Here is a 17,617-nt window from a genome sequence, read left to right on the forward strand (position 1 = left end):
GTCATGGGGTTTGGGCGGGGGGGCAGGGGCGCTCACCGGTAGGTGGCAATGGGGGCGTAGAGGTTGTTCGAGGGGTCACGGGGTCGTGCTCACTGGTCGGTAGTGATGGGGGCTTAGAGGTCATGTCAGGGGTCACAGGGTCAAGGGGTCGTGCTTATCGGTAGGTGGAGATGGGGGTTTAGAGGTCGTGTGAGGGGTCACACGGTCATGGGGTTGCCCTCACCGGCAGGTGGCGACGGGGGCGTAGAGGTTGTGAGAGGGGTCACAGGGTCAAGGGGTCGCGCTCACCGGTAGGTGGTGATGGCAGCGTAGAGGTCGTGCTAGGGGTCACAGGGTCAAGGGGTCGCGCTCACCGGTAGGTGGTCGCGCTCACCGGTAGGTGGTGATGGGAGCGTAGAGGTCGTGCGAGGGGAACTCGAGGATCTCGCGTGACGGGCGGGCGCGAGCGTCCGCGTACGGCTTCACTTGGAGCAGCTCCGGCGTGAGGCAGTGCGCCGGGCTCTCGGGGCACGGCGCCAGCTCCATCTTCAGCGACGCTGCACCACGCCGACGAACATCGCCGCGAGCAGCGTCAGCAACAGCGCCAACGTCATCATTCTGACGCGCAGCAGTCGCTCGCAAAGAGAGCGAGGGAACGAGTCGAGAGGAGCGAGCAGGAGCCACAGACGAGCGGAGGAGGCCGCGGCCAGCATTGAGCCGGCGCCACCTATTGGCAAAGGCTCTGCGGTCCTTTATATATTAAGATGCTTTCGACCAATTGTTCAGTTCGCACGTGCGGAGGGGAGGGCACACGGGCGGAGCTGGCGGAGTCGACATTCTTGCCGTACTGCCGTCTGGTGGCGAGCCGGGGTATTGCACCTCGATGTCCACAGTTTCGCAACGCTTGTGCGTTGGTGATCCACCAACCCTTGCTGCCTCCACAGTTCTGGATTGCAGGCGTGCGCCGCCGCCACCATCGTCACCAAAATCGTTGTCAAATCATCGTCATCTCAAGTACCATTCGCAACTGTGGTCGCTATTACGTTCATCATTGTCGATTTTAACCGATGCCATCATTATCATTTATGTTCTCCAGAAATGTCACCAAATTTGTCACGATTATCATTGATGACATCATCGTCGTCATCATCATAAATGTCATCACAATAAAAGTCACAATCATATGAACTTTCGTATGTATCATATCATGTCTTTGTCTGTCACAGTCACCAATTTCAAGTTGAATTAGTTTAACCACATTCTTGGTTATTGCTGTGATTTTCACACCTGATGATGATTGCTTGTGTTGCAATCGAAACGTCGTGAGAATTTTATTGTTTTATTATTATTTTATTATTTCCCTTCTATGTGACTTTACCGAAAGAACCAAGAATATGAATCCCTGCAGTCACAAAAGCTTTAAATCGAAATTTAGTTTAACCAGGTGAGAACTCAGGAGACCGGGATAGTGTCTCATTTGCACAAGCGATCTGGGTCACTAAAAATGGCAATAGTAACAACATACAAATAATACGTCCCCTGCAGCCTAAGACGGCTCTGCCGGTACAATTCCAAATTAAGTTACAGAAACAATAAATAAAGGGCGACTATTGTGATTTTTTCCCCCCCCTGACGTGCTCCGGTTTCCTCCCCGGTGTAGTACAATCACTCATTATTTCGCTGAAAACATCTTAGCACGTAGAGGACTGCAGAGCTTGGGTCATTGTTGGTTTGCACCGGCTCACGGCCTGGCGCTCGCTGCCTTCCAGGTTGTCTGCGCTTCCTCAGCGACCGCGAGAGGCAACTTGCGCTTGAACGACGCGATATTAACCAACCGACGCGTTCCCTTCCTGCGCCGTGAACGCGGCGAGCGTTCGCATCGGTCGCCATGACCGCCGCCGCCGCGGGGTGACGGTGGCGGAGCGAGCGACTCACCGGCGATGGTGCGCAGGCGGCGCAAGCCGGTGGACGGCTTGCGCATGTCGGCGAGGAACTTGTAGAGGTCCTCATCGCTCAGTCGGTCTCCCTCCTGGGTCGGCCACACCACGATCGGACACCGCACCATCAGCCACACCGCCAACGACCACACCACCAACAGCCACCCAACCTCCAGTAACAACACCACCATCCACACCAACCACACCACCAACAGCCACACCCCCATCGGCCCCACCATCATCAGCTCCCCCACCACCACTAGCCATACCACGATCAGAGACACCACCATCAGCCACAACACCACCAGCCACAACACCCTCAACCACACCACAACAGCCACACCAACACCAGCCACCTCGCCAGCCACCACAGACCACATAACCAACCTCCACCATTGTGACAATGCATGGCAGGTAGCTGACGATGATGATGACGATATATTATTAGGGGTAAAGGATGAGTGGTTGAAGATCGATGATGATTATCATATTGTTAATATTGTAGACGACGATGATATTGAACATTATGACAATGATTCTATTCTTAAAGATGACGAGCGAGTGTGTGCGTCATCTCGCCTGCTTGAAGAAGTTGTTGAGGGTGATGGTGACGGGCCGGAAGGAAGCCAGGTTCAGGCTCTCCTCGCTACACAGAGTGCTTCCCCGATCGAGGCTCCGTCTCCCGGCCTGCGACGCCGCCAGCCCTCGCCGATCCATCCTTCTCTCTGCACGCGACGAGCGGGGGATGCGCGGGGTCACAGGGTCAGACGTCAGAGGTGGCTGACCACTCAGGGGTCAGAGGCGCTCAGCAGGCACCACCGAGACCCTGGATTGGAATCTTGATTTTTAGCCGCCAACGTTGCGATCGAACCGGGACATCCGAATCTGGTTCGGGGCCAAGCGGGGCCAAGCGGGGCCAGGGGTGTGGACTGGCGATGCACTCGTTCCGTGCGTTGCCAGTCGGGGACACTGTGAGGACGTGGTGTCACCGCTTTACTCACGCGCGTCTCCGCTCGTCCACCGCGCGTGCCGTCGGCGGCACGGCTCGGCTTACGCAGTGGAAAAACAACCTGGCACCTCCTGAGCCGTGCCGGCCCTGGCTCGGCAAAGCCCTGGCCGTGCCGATTGACCTGGCGCCGAGTCTGTACACTCACCACGAGGGTGTACGATCGTCCTGTCACCCAGTCTGTACACTCACCACGAGGGTGTGCGATCAACCTGTCACCCAGTCTGTACACTCACCACCAGGGGTGCCACCTCCCGGAGTGGCGGGTGCCTCGGTTTCCGGTTCGCGCTCCAGCGTTGCGGCGCTCGTCACGATGTTCATGAGGTGCACGGCCGTCCACGCAAACGGCATGCGGTAGCGGCCTAGCCGGGAGCAGAAGCCTTCCGTCTGTGACCGAAGCCGGTCCAGCTTCTCCTTGTTCTATGATGCAGCAGCAGCAGTAGCAACAACAGCAGCAGTAATAACAGCAACAGCAGCAGTAGCAACAGCAGCAGTAGCAACAGCAGTAGCAACAGCAGCAGCAGCAGCAGCAACAGCAGCAGTAGCAACAGCAGCAGCAACAGCAGCAGCAGCAGTAACAACAACATCAACAGCAGCAACAGCAAGAGTAACAGCAGTAGTTTTAGCGACACATATAAACATTCCAATATAAAATATGTTTCACTAATCATGAATACATATGGAGAGTATATGTTTGTACCTTGGAGGCGTCCGTCTCTTTCATCATGATGTAGGGCTCCATGCACTCTCCAATGTCCCCTTGTTGGAGAACTTTCTCGATCTGTCGGGGGGACGAGCGTGGGGGGGGGGGGGACGAGCGTGGGGTGGGGGGGGGAATGTTACCGTCAGTCTCCCTCGCCACCTTTCTCGTTGATTGCATAATTGCCCGTCAGCCAGGCATGAAATCACAAGATTACCAGATTGTTGGATTGCTAGATTATCGAATGACCAGATTATATTACCAGTTTGCCATATTTCCAAATGACCAAACTGCTACATTATCAGACTACAAGATCGTGAGGTTATCAGCCTGCCAGATTTTTTTTGCCGGGTCACCATATTGCCACACTGCCAAATTACTGGATTGCCAAAACGCTCGCCAGGCTGCCGGCTCCGCTGGTCGCCGTCTCGCTTAGCGGGGGCCGACCGCCCGTCACGGCCCGCTCACCTTGATGACCATGAAGATGTCCTGCGTGGGGTAGGTGATGGAGAAGATTGCCGTGCGTGCCAGCGAGGGGATGCAGGACTGGCCGCTGTGAGGCTTCAGCAGGACCTTCATGTTCTCCGAGTTGAGGTCAAAGTAGAAGTTCTCCGAGATCTGGAACGATAACGCCGGCGAGTGTCAAGTTGATTTCGTTTCACGACGGATTGATATAACTCAAGAAGAGACCAGGACTTACAAACTTTCACAGATACGAACAAACCTGTCCGTATGTCCAGTTGCCCATTTGGACCGAGAGTTCTAAGTTCAACCGCCGCGCAACAGATGGCGGTGGTTGTTCGGTGTCATTACCCAGAATTCCCAGCATTTCTGCCTGGGCCACCGCCATTGTCCGTTGTTGTGTTGTCGCTCTGTGGTTCACTACGACGTTATCTGTGCTTTTCACAAACATCATCAACCCCCATCATGTCTCGTGAGAGTGGTGAAAGTGTTGAGGGTAGTAGTAAGAAGAACCAGTGGCATCTACATCTACGGGAGATTATACAACTTTTAAAGCCATTCCCCATGTTTAGTGTACATGCCGTACAACATGTTTGGAATCGACAGGAGTAAAGTTGGACTTAGGAACAAATCGACTTACGAACAGACCTCTGGAACCTAACTCCTTCATAAGTAGAGGAGTCCCTGTAACTTGCAGTGTGATTGTTGTTGAAATTCGGTAAATTTGAAACCCAAGACGCTGGCACTCAATGGCCTAACTCTTGTGAATGACGTCACGGGGCCTTCAACGTTCACCGCGAGACAGAGGGCTCGTGGTGTTACTGCTACAGTTTGCACGCCGCAGGAGTGGATTTTCCTCCGGGTCCTCCGGTTTTTTCCTCCACCACGTTTTGGTTACTGCTATAAAATTCCACGTAATTAAGCCGCCCCGTTGAGCTATCATTCTTGTGGCCAGGCTGCTTATGAATAAGAGCCTCTATAGCTCAATGGGCCCAACCTGGTGTAAAAAAAACTTTATTTAGTTTAGTTTCTAAGCTTTAGAATGATCGGGGCTGCCGCTGGATGAGAACCGCGGAACCTCCGCAACGATTGGCGGACGCGGCTACCGCTGGGTGATGCCGTCACCGTCCACACTTGATCACACAATTGGCAGAAAGATAATTTAGGCGGGGGGGGGGGGGGGGTCCAAAATTAGGTGGTCGGGGTTTGTGGTGGAAAACTGGGTCCACAGAAAGCCCGAAATCCACAGAAAATGTTTGTTTAATCAAGAACAGCAACGTCGTTTACTCGCATTGCAGGGCTTTGAAGATGAACAATCAATAGCGTTTGATATAAAGGTCTAACGTGGTATGGTTTAATTGTTATATTTTTATTGTTTAGTAAGTGTTTAAGTGCAGCAATAGGCGTTCACGTGGATTGTACGCTAATGTGCATCTGGCCGTTGCCTCAAGAGTAATTTGACGTTAGGCCTCCCCCTAGGTTGACTCAGCCTTAAATGAGTGTGATGTCTAGTAAACATCAGCAGTGGGGAGACAAAGGCGGCCGAGCTACACTACCCTCCCTCGTGCACCTTTCCGGCTGTATTAAGTGCTCGCTAACAGCACATGCACTGAATAGATAAACAAATTAATGTGCATTTTGTATTCACGCCATTCTTAGAGTGCAAAGACAATCATCACGAAGGAAGGCGCCATGGTCATGTTTTGCAAGCTATAATACATATTTCAGTAAAGGGTGTGTGAGCGGGTGGGTGAGTGAGTGAATGAGCGACAGAGTGAGCGAGTGACTGACTGAGTGAGTGAGTGAGCGGATGGGTAAGTGAGCGAGTGAGTGGGCGGATGAGCGAGCGGTGTGAGTGGGCCCGGACACACCGCTAAACCTGCGGGGGTAGGGGCGGGGGGGATGCCGTTACCTTTTTCTTCTCTCGCACGTCGTACAGGGCCAGGCTGGCGAACAGCGGCTCGATGTCGATCTCGAACCTACGTGGCGACAAAACACGCCCGCGGTCACACGCACGCACGCACGCACGCGCACGCACGCACACGCACGCTCGCTGGCGGAGGGACGCGAGGCGCTGACGCCGTGGGGGTGAGGACCCATGCGTGCCGTGCGGGGAACGAGGCCTGCCGATTGATAACCATTCCGAGAAGCTCGTCTGGGAGAGAAAGATCCGGATCCGTATCGTCAAGAACCCGGAACGTGACTCGGAAGAACGTTGGACATCGATCAGCAAGAGCCCACGGGCCTTCCCTCTCGAAGAACCCAAAGCATTTTTTTAAAATCGAAATTTAGCCGCCACTACGAGGTGGCATTCCACAAAACTTTAAGATCTTTCAACAAACTCCGGGATAAGATGGCTCAGCTAATCGAGTCTCTCACCTTTCTGAAGAGATGCCGCGACTCTAAGGTAATACCAATCGCATTTACACTAACCTCTCGATATGCAATTACCTTTGTCAAGGCGCCCCTTCCCCCCCTCCAACCCAGCTTAAATATACGCTGCCAAGCCTGGTGGTGCCCATTCAGACGCTGTCTTTCCGACAGACCTGTTCTTCACCTGAGGACGGCTGCTTGCGTTGTGGCCGAAACGTCGTGAGAATTATTTTATTATGTTTTATTTTTATTATTTTATTATTTCCCTTCTACGTGACTTTACCGAAAGAACCAAGAAGATGAACCCAAAGCATCTCATCCACAACTACTGGGAACGGACTCCTGCGGAAACCAACAGGGACGCGGGCGTTCGTCCAGCAACAAAACAGAGGCATCACCAGAAATACATGGAGCGTTGGAATGTCATCCAGAAGCAGCTTCCGTCAGCGGAGCGCCGGGAGCATGCCCCCCCCCCCTGCCCCCCCCCAGGCTATTTTTACATCATTGCCAGCAGACACTCAGTGGGGTTTAGTGTGGGTTGCTCCCAACTCTTTCCTTTTTCCCGTAACCTGTTATGACCGTTATGTTCGCCAAGAAACCGATGCTTTGGCTGATGAAACCCCGATTAAAGAGCGTCTTAGCTCACAGGGTAGTTCAAAATCAACTGAACAACCGATTTCACATTTACAAGATATGATTTACACGTGCCGACGTGTTGATTACAAAATGACTAATGAAGCTCCTCATGACTGCTACGGTTTTTACACCGCAGTATCGCAGGGACTTACTTGAGAGAGAGGCACTTGATGAGGAGGCGTTGGCCAAAGTGCTCATGCGGTCCCTCCGGAACCGGCCTCTTCTCCACCGATTCCTCCTACAGAACCAGACACGGTCACTCACCACGACGACAATGACTATAACAGCAATGATGATGTGTGTATGTTGAATTTCTTTCGCACCATACGTAGCCGGCTGTGCTCATCGGAGGTGCGGATGAGACTCACGATGAAGATAATGTTGGTCATGATTTTTATAATGGGAACAATGACATTATGATGACGACGCTGGCAACCACGAGATCATTAGCTCACGACAACGGCCGCCCCCACCTCATCGGCAGGCGGGGGGTAGAGGGCGAAGAGGTTGTAGTGCCGCGCAGCTCGCCGCGCTTGTTCGTTGTGGCGGTCCGTCTCCTCGAGCGAGCGGTGATCCAGCAACCCCGGCACCAGCGGATCGGCGGCGGCACCGCCACCGCCTCCACCACCGCCACCGCCTCCACCACCGCCGCCACCACCACCGTCAGCCTCACCCAGGGACACGTCATCTCCCACGCTCACCGACACCCGGCGGCTCCCAGCATCCTGCACGCAGTGAGTGGGGTGAGCGGGGGGGGGGTAAGGCGGGTGAGCAGGTGAGTGGGCGAGTGATTGTGCAGGTGGAGTTGATAAGTGAATGCGCGAGTGCAGTGTGGATGGCCGAGTTGGCTGTTAATTGAGTGAGTACGTTTCAATTGAGCCTTATGGCGGTACCCCGGGGTACCATAGTACCATGGCTCTCGCATAATGTCCGTGATGCAGTCATTTTTAGTCTGTTGATGGTCGGCGATGTGGCAATCGACTCATCTCGACGAGCTGTGCACGATGCACCACTACAGTGCGTTTGAGCGTTCAGGGTTTCGGCGCAATCGTCCTCGCTGTGTTTCGACATCGCGGAGTGGCACTGATTTCGAATTGATTGGGACCCCAGTCACGGAGTTAAGTACACTCCTGGAAAAAAATAGTGTCCCAGAAATCAAATATTTAATTGCCTCGGCCATTTTGTATTATTTGGTACCCCGGGGTACCTCCACAAGGATCAATTGAGTGTTGTTTAGCCAGAGTGAGAACTCAAGAGACTAGGGTGAATTTCATTTGCAAGAGTGACGGAGTCAACAAGTACTCCAATGAAGCAAACAGAATCAGAGTAATAATTAACAAAAAACCCAGCAAGGCTCCTTGTATCCAATCTATCAATCTCGCAAGCGAGTGGGTCAGTCGGTGAAATTACTGACACTCCAGTTCTTGGAACTCGGTTTCTTCCGGCCCACGTTTTTCACTAAACCGTGCAGCCAAAGAACAGCACCGATACCTGGAATGCGGCCCCAGCTCTCAGACCAGAACAGGTTCCACCAGGCACGGTTTGTTCTCGCGAAAACACCTTCCTCTTGTTTACGCCCGACTTATCATCATCACCCAGCATCCCTCCACATCCCCTCCCTCTCGAACCGTGGCCCGTGAGCACCCCCCACACACCCCACCTGCAACATCTGGGCAAGTTCCCCCACAAAGTGGGGTGGTTGCAAAACGTGGCATGGATCTCAAGCTCGGGTTGCCACCAAGGATGTACAAACATATCACGGGCAGGAGGAGGCCAATATCGCTTCGTATAAACAAGAAGTGGGTGCCACGGTGGTGAGATGTTAACCGCCTTGCCTGGTATGCAGGGGGTCGTGGGTTCGATCCCAATCCTGACGCCCGCTGTATATTTGGACCTTGCGTGTCACTCTCCCCGTGGTCGCGTGGACTGTTCCCTGGGTCCTCCGGTTTTTTCCCCTCCACATTTAAAATCGACATGCGTTTAAAATATTTGGCTACTAAAAATTTCTACGTGATAAGGCACTTCATTGAGCTATCATTTGTGAGCAGGTCACTTCTGAAAAATAGCTATGCAGCTTAGCGGGCCTTACTTGGTATAAAAAATAAAATAATTTGTTTAAATGTATCTCTCAATAAACGAAAGAGGAGAATTGAACGCCACGTAAACGCGTAGTCTTGCGCAGTGGATCAGGGTCACGGCCAAACACTAGACCGTTTTGAAAGTTACCTGCAAACTAACCAATTGGGATCACACCCGGCAACATTGGAGGATCTTTATCTTTACCTATTTTAAATATTTAGCTTTGCCTGGGAGGAAACCAGATGACCCGGAGGTGAAGAAAAACATTCTGACGATCAGCTCGGCGTGTGTGTCACCCCGCAGGCCTCTGCTTCTAAAACAAATATATCCCACCCAGCCCTCGTCACAGTCAGCCTTTGTCTATCCACTGCTGACGAAGGCCTCTGCACACTATGTCAGTTGGGCATGAGGGTTGTTTGACCACACTTCACCACACTTGTCAGTTGGGGTGGCGTGTGGCTACCTGGCGCTGATGATTACAGACCACACCGGCTACTCATTTCAGGCCGAGCCTGCCTAGGGGAGGTCTAGGACGAGTTTGGATAGTCCTCAACGATGCTGGGCATTGTGAGCGGAAACAAAATTCGGGTCACTGGGTTCGTAGCGCGATGCCCTAACTACTGCGCCACCGCTCCCCACATGCGCACACACACACACACAAACTTACACGTACGTTGAGTTCATAATCATGGTCAGAGTGAGTTCCTGCTCAAAATGAGCACCGAGCCATTAGACCTCATTTCCCATTTGCAGTGGTGGAAATTCCACATTCCAATGGCGGGGAGGGGGGGGCAGTCTATCCGCAGGAGCTCACAGTGCGGGCGCGCTAAAACCACCGCAGCAAAAACATTTACGTGGCACGCGAAGCGAAAGCCACCAGGCACCTCGTCATCCGGGCTCTCCTCCGACTCGAAGAGGTGTCGCTCCAGGCCCTTCGTCCGGGCACTCTCGCCTCCGCCGTCGTCGCTGGACCCCGCGGCACCACCGCCGCTACGCTGGTACCTGCGCGACACGAACGGGGCGGACACACGGATGGGGCCGGTAGCGCGTTTTCCGCGGGTGTTTCGCGGTCGGAGCAAACAAGCGGCCGACCCCGGTTAATACTCGCGATGCACGCGCACGCTCTGTGCATACCCACGTATTCCACGTGCCGTACTGTAAATACAACGCGCCGCCTGCTACACCGGTGGACTTTAACGATCCCGTGATGTCATCCGAAGGAGTTGTTGGCCGTTGTGTGCGCGCCCGCGTCGCAGGGACAACTTTGGCAAAGTATAAAAAAAAAATTTACCCGCGAGTTTAAAACCACGAAGCAACACTGCATAGCGCCAGGGGGCTTAACTCCTCGCCGAATGTTTTCTGGGTCGCTGATAGGGAGGCTGTGGTAAGCGGCACAGCGGAGAGGTCCACTGGATGTGGTTTGCCGGGAGTCTCTCTCTCTCTCTGGGTCGAGGCCCTTCCACCAGCAGGGGCACGAGTAAAGCAACTTCAGGGCTGCACCTTTCCCTCGTCGCTTGCGAATAATTATCAAGACGTCGTGCACGTCTAAATAATATTTTGCACAAGTCAAATCAGTTCAGTTCAGTTTATTTTCAAGTACCCTGTGAGCTAAGAAGCTCTCGAATCGGGTTTCATCATCAAAAGCATCGGTTCCCCTGGCAAACATCGCGTCGCAGGGAAAAAAGCAAAAAGGATTGGGAGCAACCCACACTAAAAACCCCACTGAGCGTCTGCCGGTGATGATGTAAAAATAGCCGGAGGTGTCTGGGGGGGGGGCCTGGGCCTCTGCTCCCGGAGCTCCGCTGACGGACGCGCGGAAATGTGCAAGTGGAAAGCGTTTCCCATTTTGCGGAGTAGCGGTGGGGGGGGCGGTGGGGGGCGGTGAGGGGGGGCAGTCGCGCCGGGCTGTTTGGACAGGCGGCGAGCAGAGAGATCAGGGGACTCCGCACCCGGTTGAGAAATAACAAAAAACAAATACTCAGGGATGGAGGGGGTGGTGTGGTTGGTGTGGGGAGTGGGCCTTCGAGCCGGAGTAGCCCCCCTGCTACTTATTAACTCGACCAGAGTGCATTAAGGTGACACGGAGCAAAAAAACCCCCAACAATGTAGAGGCACAGTGGAGCGAGACAGTAGCTCTCTCAAACCCCGCAAAAAAAAACACACACACACACACAACAGACAGGTAAAGGCGCAGCCCTGCAATCGCCATGCTCACGCCACTGCTAGCGGAATTGGCCTCGTTTGGCAGCTCGTGGTGACCACCGAAATCGTTCCTCGTACTCGGACAGCTGAGATTTGGACCTCTCAGGCTCAGCCTGGAACTCTCCTATCCACTTACTCACCTACTCACTCACCTACTCACTCACTCACTCACCTACTCACTCACCTACTCACCTACTCACTCACCTACTCACCTACTCACTCACTTACTCACCTACTCACCCACTCACTCACCTACTCATCTACTCAGTCACTCACCTACTCACTCACTTACTCACCTACTCACCCACTCACCTACTCACTCACTTGCCTACTCACTCACTCACCTACTCACTCACTCACCTACTCACTCACCTACTCACCTACTCACTCACTAACCCACTCACTCACCTACTCAGCAGCCCATCGGCCTGAAAACTCACTGTTGCTGCACGATGTCCGAGACTCTTTACAGACATTTTAACCAGTTCAGTAGAAAATGCAAGACATTGATAGCACTTACAAAGTAGAAGTATTGCGCACTCGTGATCACCTAGGTTATAAGAGTTGTGCGTTTATAAATGTACTTCCTCCAACACAGGGGGAGCTCCAGCGGACCCTCTCCTCTCGAGGGCACGTTAGGCCGACTGTGTCACGCTGAGCCCAACACGCTCGGAAGAAGTGAGAGTACCCACGCTTTACCCCACCACACGCGACCCGCCGCTCCTACACTGACCGTGTTGAACCCATTCGTAGAGCTGGGTGGACAGAGGCGGTTGTGGGGGTTGTTTGGAGAAAAACTCTGTCCCCATTGTTTCAAACTCCTGCGTCTTGAAGATGGAATCGAACCGGACGTCTCGGGATTGATTGCGAGTCAAGTGTGCTGACCGTTTCACTGCTGTGGCGGCTTCCTATATCCCATATAATAATAATATACAGCCATTTATTAATCCACTGCTGGATGAAGGTCATCTGCATGTCGTGGGTTCGCCACGGTGGCGAGATGTTAACTCCCTCGCCTGGTATACAGGGGGTCGTGGGTTCGATCCTGACCCTGATGCCTGTAGATTTGGAGTTTGCGTGTCTCTCTCCCCGTGGTCGCGTGGATTGTCTCCGGCCCTTTCGGTTTTCCCTCCACATTTAGAAACAGGAGTTTATAGAGCATTTGGCTGCTATACATTTCCACGCGAAAAGCCACTTCGTTGAGCGATCATTTGTGGCCAGGTCACTTCTGAAAAAGACCTACATAGTTCAGTGGGCCTTACTTGGTAAAATACATATTTTTTAATACTTTTAAATAGTTTCGTTTTAGTGTCAGTCGTAGGCATTGTATGACCGTACTACACCACCATGGGGCAGTGTGGTGCATCTTACGAAATGTTTACATGATTCCTCGACTGTCGAGTAAAATAGTTTGTACGATTATTTATTATTATTGGGCTGTAACCAGGAAATAAAATGTACTACTGTACTGTACTTCCGACTGACACATTTCCACAAACGTTCTCTTTCCAGAGGTCGCAAACGGGTTTTGATTCCTTACCCGTACCCGTACCCGGCCGCACCAGGGTCGTAAATGCGTACCCATATCCGTACTTGGCTGGGTACGGGTAGCCGGGTATCAGGTAGGGTACGGGTATTGGGTACCCGGTTGCGACCTCTGCCTCTTTCCTAAGTGACTTGTTGGTTTACTTCGTGATGCAATTAATAATGCCATGCAATTGCCCTGGAAGGCCTTGACGTGTCTCAGGACTCTCCGTGACGAGGGTTCTGCGCACATTGAGACATTTGCCCAAAGCCATTCTGACCTCGCGTACGATGGCAATCTGGCTCAGGAACTCCACACCAATGTCGAGTTCTGATGGCCACGACGAGAGGGCTTCAGCAGAGAGAGTTCGTGTAGCTTTGCTGCTATTCCTCCTTTGCGGAGCATAGACTACAGTGGTTTAGTATATGGTCCATAGTTTGGGTTGCATGGCCACGTTTACACTGCTGTGGTTCTATGAGTCTCTATGAGCCTCTATGTATCTCTGTGTATCTCTATGTCCTTTCCCCACACTGATTAGCATGGTTGGCTACGTACGGTGTCGAAAGAAGTCCAACATACATACATACGTGTCTCCAAGTACAGTATCTCTCTGGGTCTCTGTGTCTCAGTTGCTCTCTGTGTCTCTACGGGTCTCTCTGGGTCTCTGTCTCAATGTGTCTCGATGTCTCTCTGAGTCTCTCTGGGTTTAGTTTACGGTCCATAGTTTAAGTTTCATGGCCTGCTCACAGTGGCAACACCGGTTACGCGTTTTTGTGTTACCTCGAACACAACCGATGCCGTCCATCTAGGCCGAAACAGACGTCGTTAATTTCGAATCCGGATATGATCAGTAGAGACGGAAAATGAACGAATTGTTTTAGTTATCATTTGGCATCTACATTCGCGACACACGGAGAGCGAAGATCAAGTTTTTGAATAACCGTCAAAAAGTGTTTTTCTTCCATGAGAGCTCGAGCCAGGGAACAAAACGTCCCGCTGTACCTCCGTCTGACAAACTCCACCAATGTCCTCTTTAGTAAATGACCATTTTTACTTTGTGATTAAAAAAAATAACGGACAGAAATAATAATAGTTCTGAGCTTCCGTTGCAATCCACTGCGGGACAAAGGCCTCCTCATGCAGTGTCAGTCGTGGAGATTGTTTGACCATACTTGACCGTGCTGTTCAGTGCGACTTTATATAGATGATGAGAATAGTTTGACTGGTACCACCGTACCAAACCTGCCCCCCCCCCCCCCCGATCGGTTGTCATGGCATTGGCCAGACTTCCTAATAAAGTAGCAGAATCGTCCTAAAAAAAGAGTCCTGGGAGTCGTTGAGACTTTCCTGGGTAAATAAAGTCGTGCAGGTGGCACAACAAGCTCAATGTGCCGTGTCGTAGATATATTTTTGTAAAACGATGGGAAGATTTGGAAGCTTTTTGTATTTCTAGTTTTATGCTTTATCAGCATTAAACTCCCAGATCTCCCTCAAACTGAGTTGAAGTGAGGACTGGCTTCCTGTTGATAGCGGACTGGGCAGCAGCGCTGCCAAACCCAGTGCTTTAACCTCCCATATCTAGATATGGCACTCAAGGAAGTATGATGTTAATAATTATTATAATTCTAACATACAATTGCATCATAATAATAACAACAATGTAAAAGCACACATGCATCCCCGAGTGGGCGACATCTCTCACGGTCTTGCTATGATCCGTTCAACTCCTGCACCCTTAGCTGATTTCATCGCTCCATCTCCGCCACGAGTGGACGTCCTCTCGGGGCGCGTTCTCTCCTTTGGCTGCCGTTCCATCGTCAGTCTCCGCCACTGGCTGTCGCCGCTCACAGCCCTCACGTTTCCTGCCCGAGCCCCACTCTTCTTAACCCTCGAAACGATGACGATGACGCTGACGACTCCTTCACCGTATAGACAACTTCAATAATCAATGTATTACCTTCCTCAATCCACTGCTGGATTGAGGAATCCCCTTGCTGTGCGGGTTGTCGTGAAGCCATCGGACCACACTTCAACACGCCGGTCGGTGCAGTTTGTTCGAATTTTTTTTTTACTTTCAGAAAAGAGTGAGGAAATTTGTCCGGTGAGTCTGGAGGTTTATTACCTCCGGCCTAGCAACAGCAACGGGGGCGGCGGAGGCTACAGGGACCTCGAGCGACGCGACAGAGGAAGTCGGCCCGCGGTTGCTGCGGCGACGATGGTGCCCGCGGTGTTGCAGAAAACGCCTCCACAGATCCCCCGGTGGGAATTTAACCGCTGCCAAAAAACTATGGCCGAAGGTGACAACAGGCAACTCGCTGAACCTCTCCAGGCCTCTCTCTGAGGACTGAGTGTCGCGATTTAATTTCCCGCAATAAATCGCACAATCGCTTCCGAACGCGGGGCGGGCCACTGGGACTGATTGCCGGCCTACCCTAGTACAGCATTTGCTGGGCCCCGTGAAGGCCAAGTGAGCTGTTTTATACATCTGTCCCCTCGCGTAAAAAAAAATGAGCATCACATTGGCCACACGGCCTTCTGGGAGTGCATAATTTCACCATTAACGATTCGACAGAAGCAAAGCTCTGAACCGGCTTTGACATTTCAGTGTCTCATCAGCAGAGTTAGAACCAATTCTGGTAAACTGCCACATGTTTATAAGCAAGGACCTTCTCTGTTAGACATGGGTACCAGTAGTTTGGTGCACAATAATATAATGCATAGCACAAAGCAATCCTGAGCGTCAGTGTGGAGAATACGTGGCAAAATAAGCCAGTTCTGCTTATATATTTTTGCGACTTATATTCTCCGCAACGACACGAATTATTATTTAGCATTTGATACCGATGTATTAAGAATGTGCTGCAAATTTTAGAAATTTGATCGGAAAATACAATTCCGACTCACCTGCGCGTGACGACTGCCCAGTCCTCCGTGAAGGATCGCACACAGTCTCGCACGTGCGCGCTCGCATCCCAGCTGCAAGAGAGAGAAAGAGAGAGATGGTGGGGTGTGGGGGCAGGGATGGAGTGAGAGAAATTTGATTGGTTAGTTCAGAGTAAGCAAGTAAAAGGCATCACGAATGCAGGATCCAAATGTTCACTAATTCGCAATTTCACACTGTCAATTTACTCACTTGGGATTACACACAGCAATCACGGTGTCCCACCTACTGCCAGACTAATGCCCGTTTGCAGGCCAGGTGCGAAATCATCTAGTGCCACACAGGGACAGCTGCTACTAGGGGTGCCCTTTGATACGTTGAGCGCTGAGAGATGCCCCGGCATCTTGGAGGGCGGTGCTACTGCAGGTCACTGCGTAGGGTTTTTGCGGCTGTGCTACTGCACAGTTCTCCCATGAGTTTTATTCTGTTAATTTCCTGAAGAAGCTCTCAGCACTTGTGGACACAAACATGCACACGCTGAAGGGTCGTGACCCCGGTGACCCCCACGACACACGGCTCACGCGAGCCACATGACCTCCGTGACCTCCACGACCTCCGTGACCTTTGCAACCCGACCCACGACCACTCCCCCCCCCCCCCGTCCTCTCACCCATCTTCATCCGGCAGGGAGGGGGTGACAGTGCGGCACTCGCGAGGAGCGAAGGTGACGGTGACGTCGTCCGCAGGGAACTCGGAGATGTCGCGGAGCGGAGCGGAGTCGGGCGCCGCGTGGGAGCTCAGCACCTCCTCCACGTCCACGGGCTCCACCACGTCGCATGCCGGGATCTGCCAGCGCAGAGACACGAAGGCCAAGATCCTTCAGGTAGCTTCTTTTATCGTCGAATATTGCCCCCAGCATGTAGTGAGACGGCACCGTGTGCTCACCACCCACACCATCCCTAGCATCTACTCACCACCAACACCATGCACTCACCACCCACAACCATCTACCCACCACCCACGCCACACACACCATATACCCACCATTCACACCACCCACACCCTGTCTTCTGTGGCCATTCTCCACATGGATTTCCGCAGGGCGGGGCTGTGTGCTGGGGGACAGAAACACAAACGCACGCGCAGGCACACGTGCACTAGAGCAGCAACAACAGCCGCCACAAAGTGGTGGTGACGTCACCACAACACTTGTGCCAGACGAGGTGCACTCTGAGGCCAACGCAGGAAGTGTGGTCTCTCTGGCAGGAAGTGACGGGTCAAGCCCAGGTGTTATGGGTTCACTGACTGAGATGAAATGAGAGGGAGGGAGGGAGGGGAAGGAAGGGAGAGAGAGAGAGACGGAGGGGATGACAAGGAGCGAGAAAAGGAGCGGATGAGAAAGAGAGGATTAGAGAGAGGGGGAGGGAAGAAGAGAGGGAGGAGATGAGAGGAAGGGATGGAGGGGATGAGAGGGAGTGGAGGTGAATGAGAGGGAGTGGAGGTGGATGAGAGGGAGTGGAGGTGAATGAGAGGCAGTGGAGGTGGATGAGAGGGAGTGGAGGTGGATGAGAGGGAGTAGAGGTGGATAAGAAGTAGTAGGGGGGGGGCCCAGCGGGGGGCCCAGCCCCCCACCCAAGCCCGTGATCAGTCTCTGTTTCTCAGGACTCGCCCGCGTGGCCGCCGTTGAAGCCGAGACAGCTCACTGTGCACTTCCCGTGTAGGAAACGCGCACAATCGCGGCCAAACCCCCCGTGCCAGGCAAGGCCGCGCCGCGCTGGCACACGGCGGAATCTCACGACGCACGGGCGCAGCCCACGTCCCGAGGGGGGCACGGGAG

At 52.8% G+C, this 17,617-nt stretch overlaps 1 protein-coding gene across 1 annotated transcript in view; it reads right to left on the minus strand.

Moving 5' to 3' along the window:
* The window catches only part of LOC144947647 (dedicator of cytokinesis protein 7-like), a 74,748-nt gene that overhangs the window by 41,792 nt on the left and 15,339 nt on the right, over positions 1-17,617 (minus strand). Inside the window, exons 3-14 of the mRNA XM_078876884.1 lie at positions 16,451-16,626; positions 15,804-15,875; positions 10,057-10,174; positions 7,567-7,818; positions 7,246-7,331; positions 5,997-6,063; positions 4,091-4,240; positions 3,623-3,703; positions 3,159-3,342; positions 2,496-2,641; positions 1,915-2,008; positions 374-536 (exon numbers count right to left, since the gene is read on the minus strand). Coding sequence (XP_078733010.1) covers positions 374-536; positions 1,915-2,008; positions 2,496-2,641; positions 3,159-3,342; positions 3,623-3,703; positions 4,091-4,240; positions 5,997-6,063; positions 7,246-7,331; positions 7,567-7,818; positions 10,057-10,174; positions 15,804-15,875; positions 16,451-16,626 — 1,589 coding nt within the window. The remainder of the gene's footprint in view (positions 1-373; positions 537-1,914; positions 2,009-2,495; positions 2,642-3,158; positions 3,343-3,622; positions 3,704-4,090; positions 4,241-5,996; positions 6,064-7,245; positions 7,332-7,566; positions 7,819-10,056; positions 10,175-15,803; positions 15,876-16,450; positions 16,627-17,617) is intronic.

This window comes from Lampetra fluviatilis, chromosome 46, assembly GCF_964198595.1.
Source record: "Lampetra fluviatilis chromosome 46, kcLamFluv1.1, whole genome shotgun sequence".
In the NCBI taxonomy this organism is placed as follows: Eukaryota; Metazoa; Chordata; class Hyperoartia; order Petromyzontiformes; family Petromyzontidae; genus Lampetra; species Lampetra fluviatilis.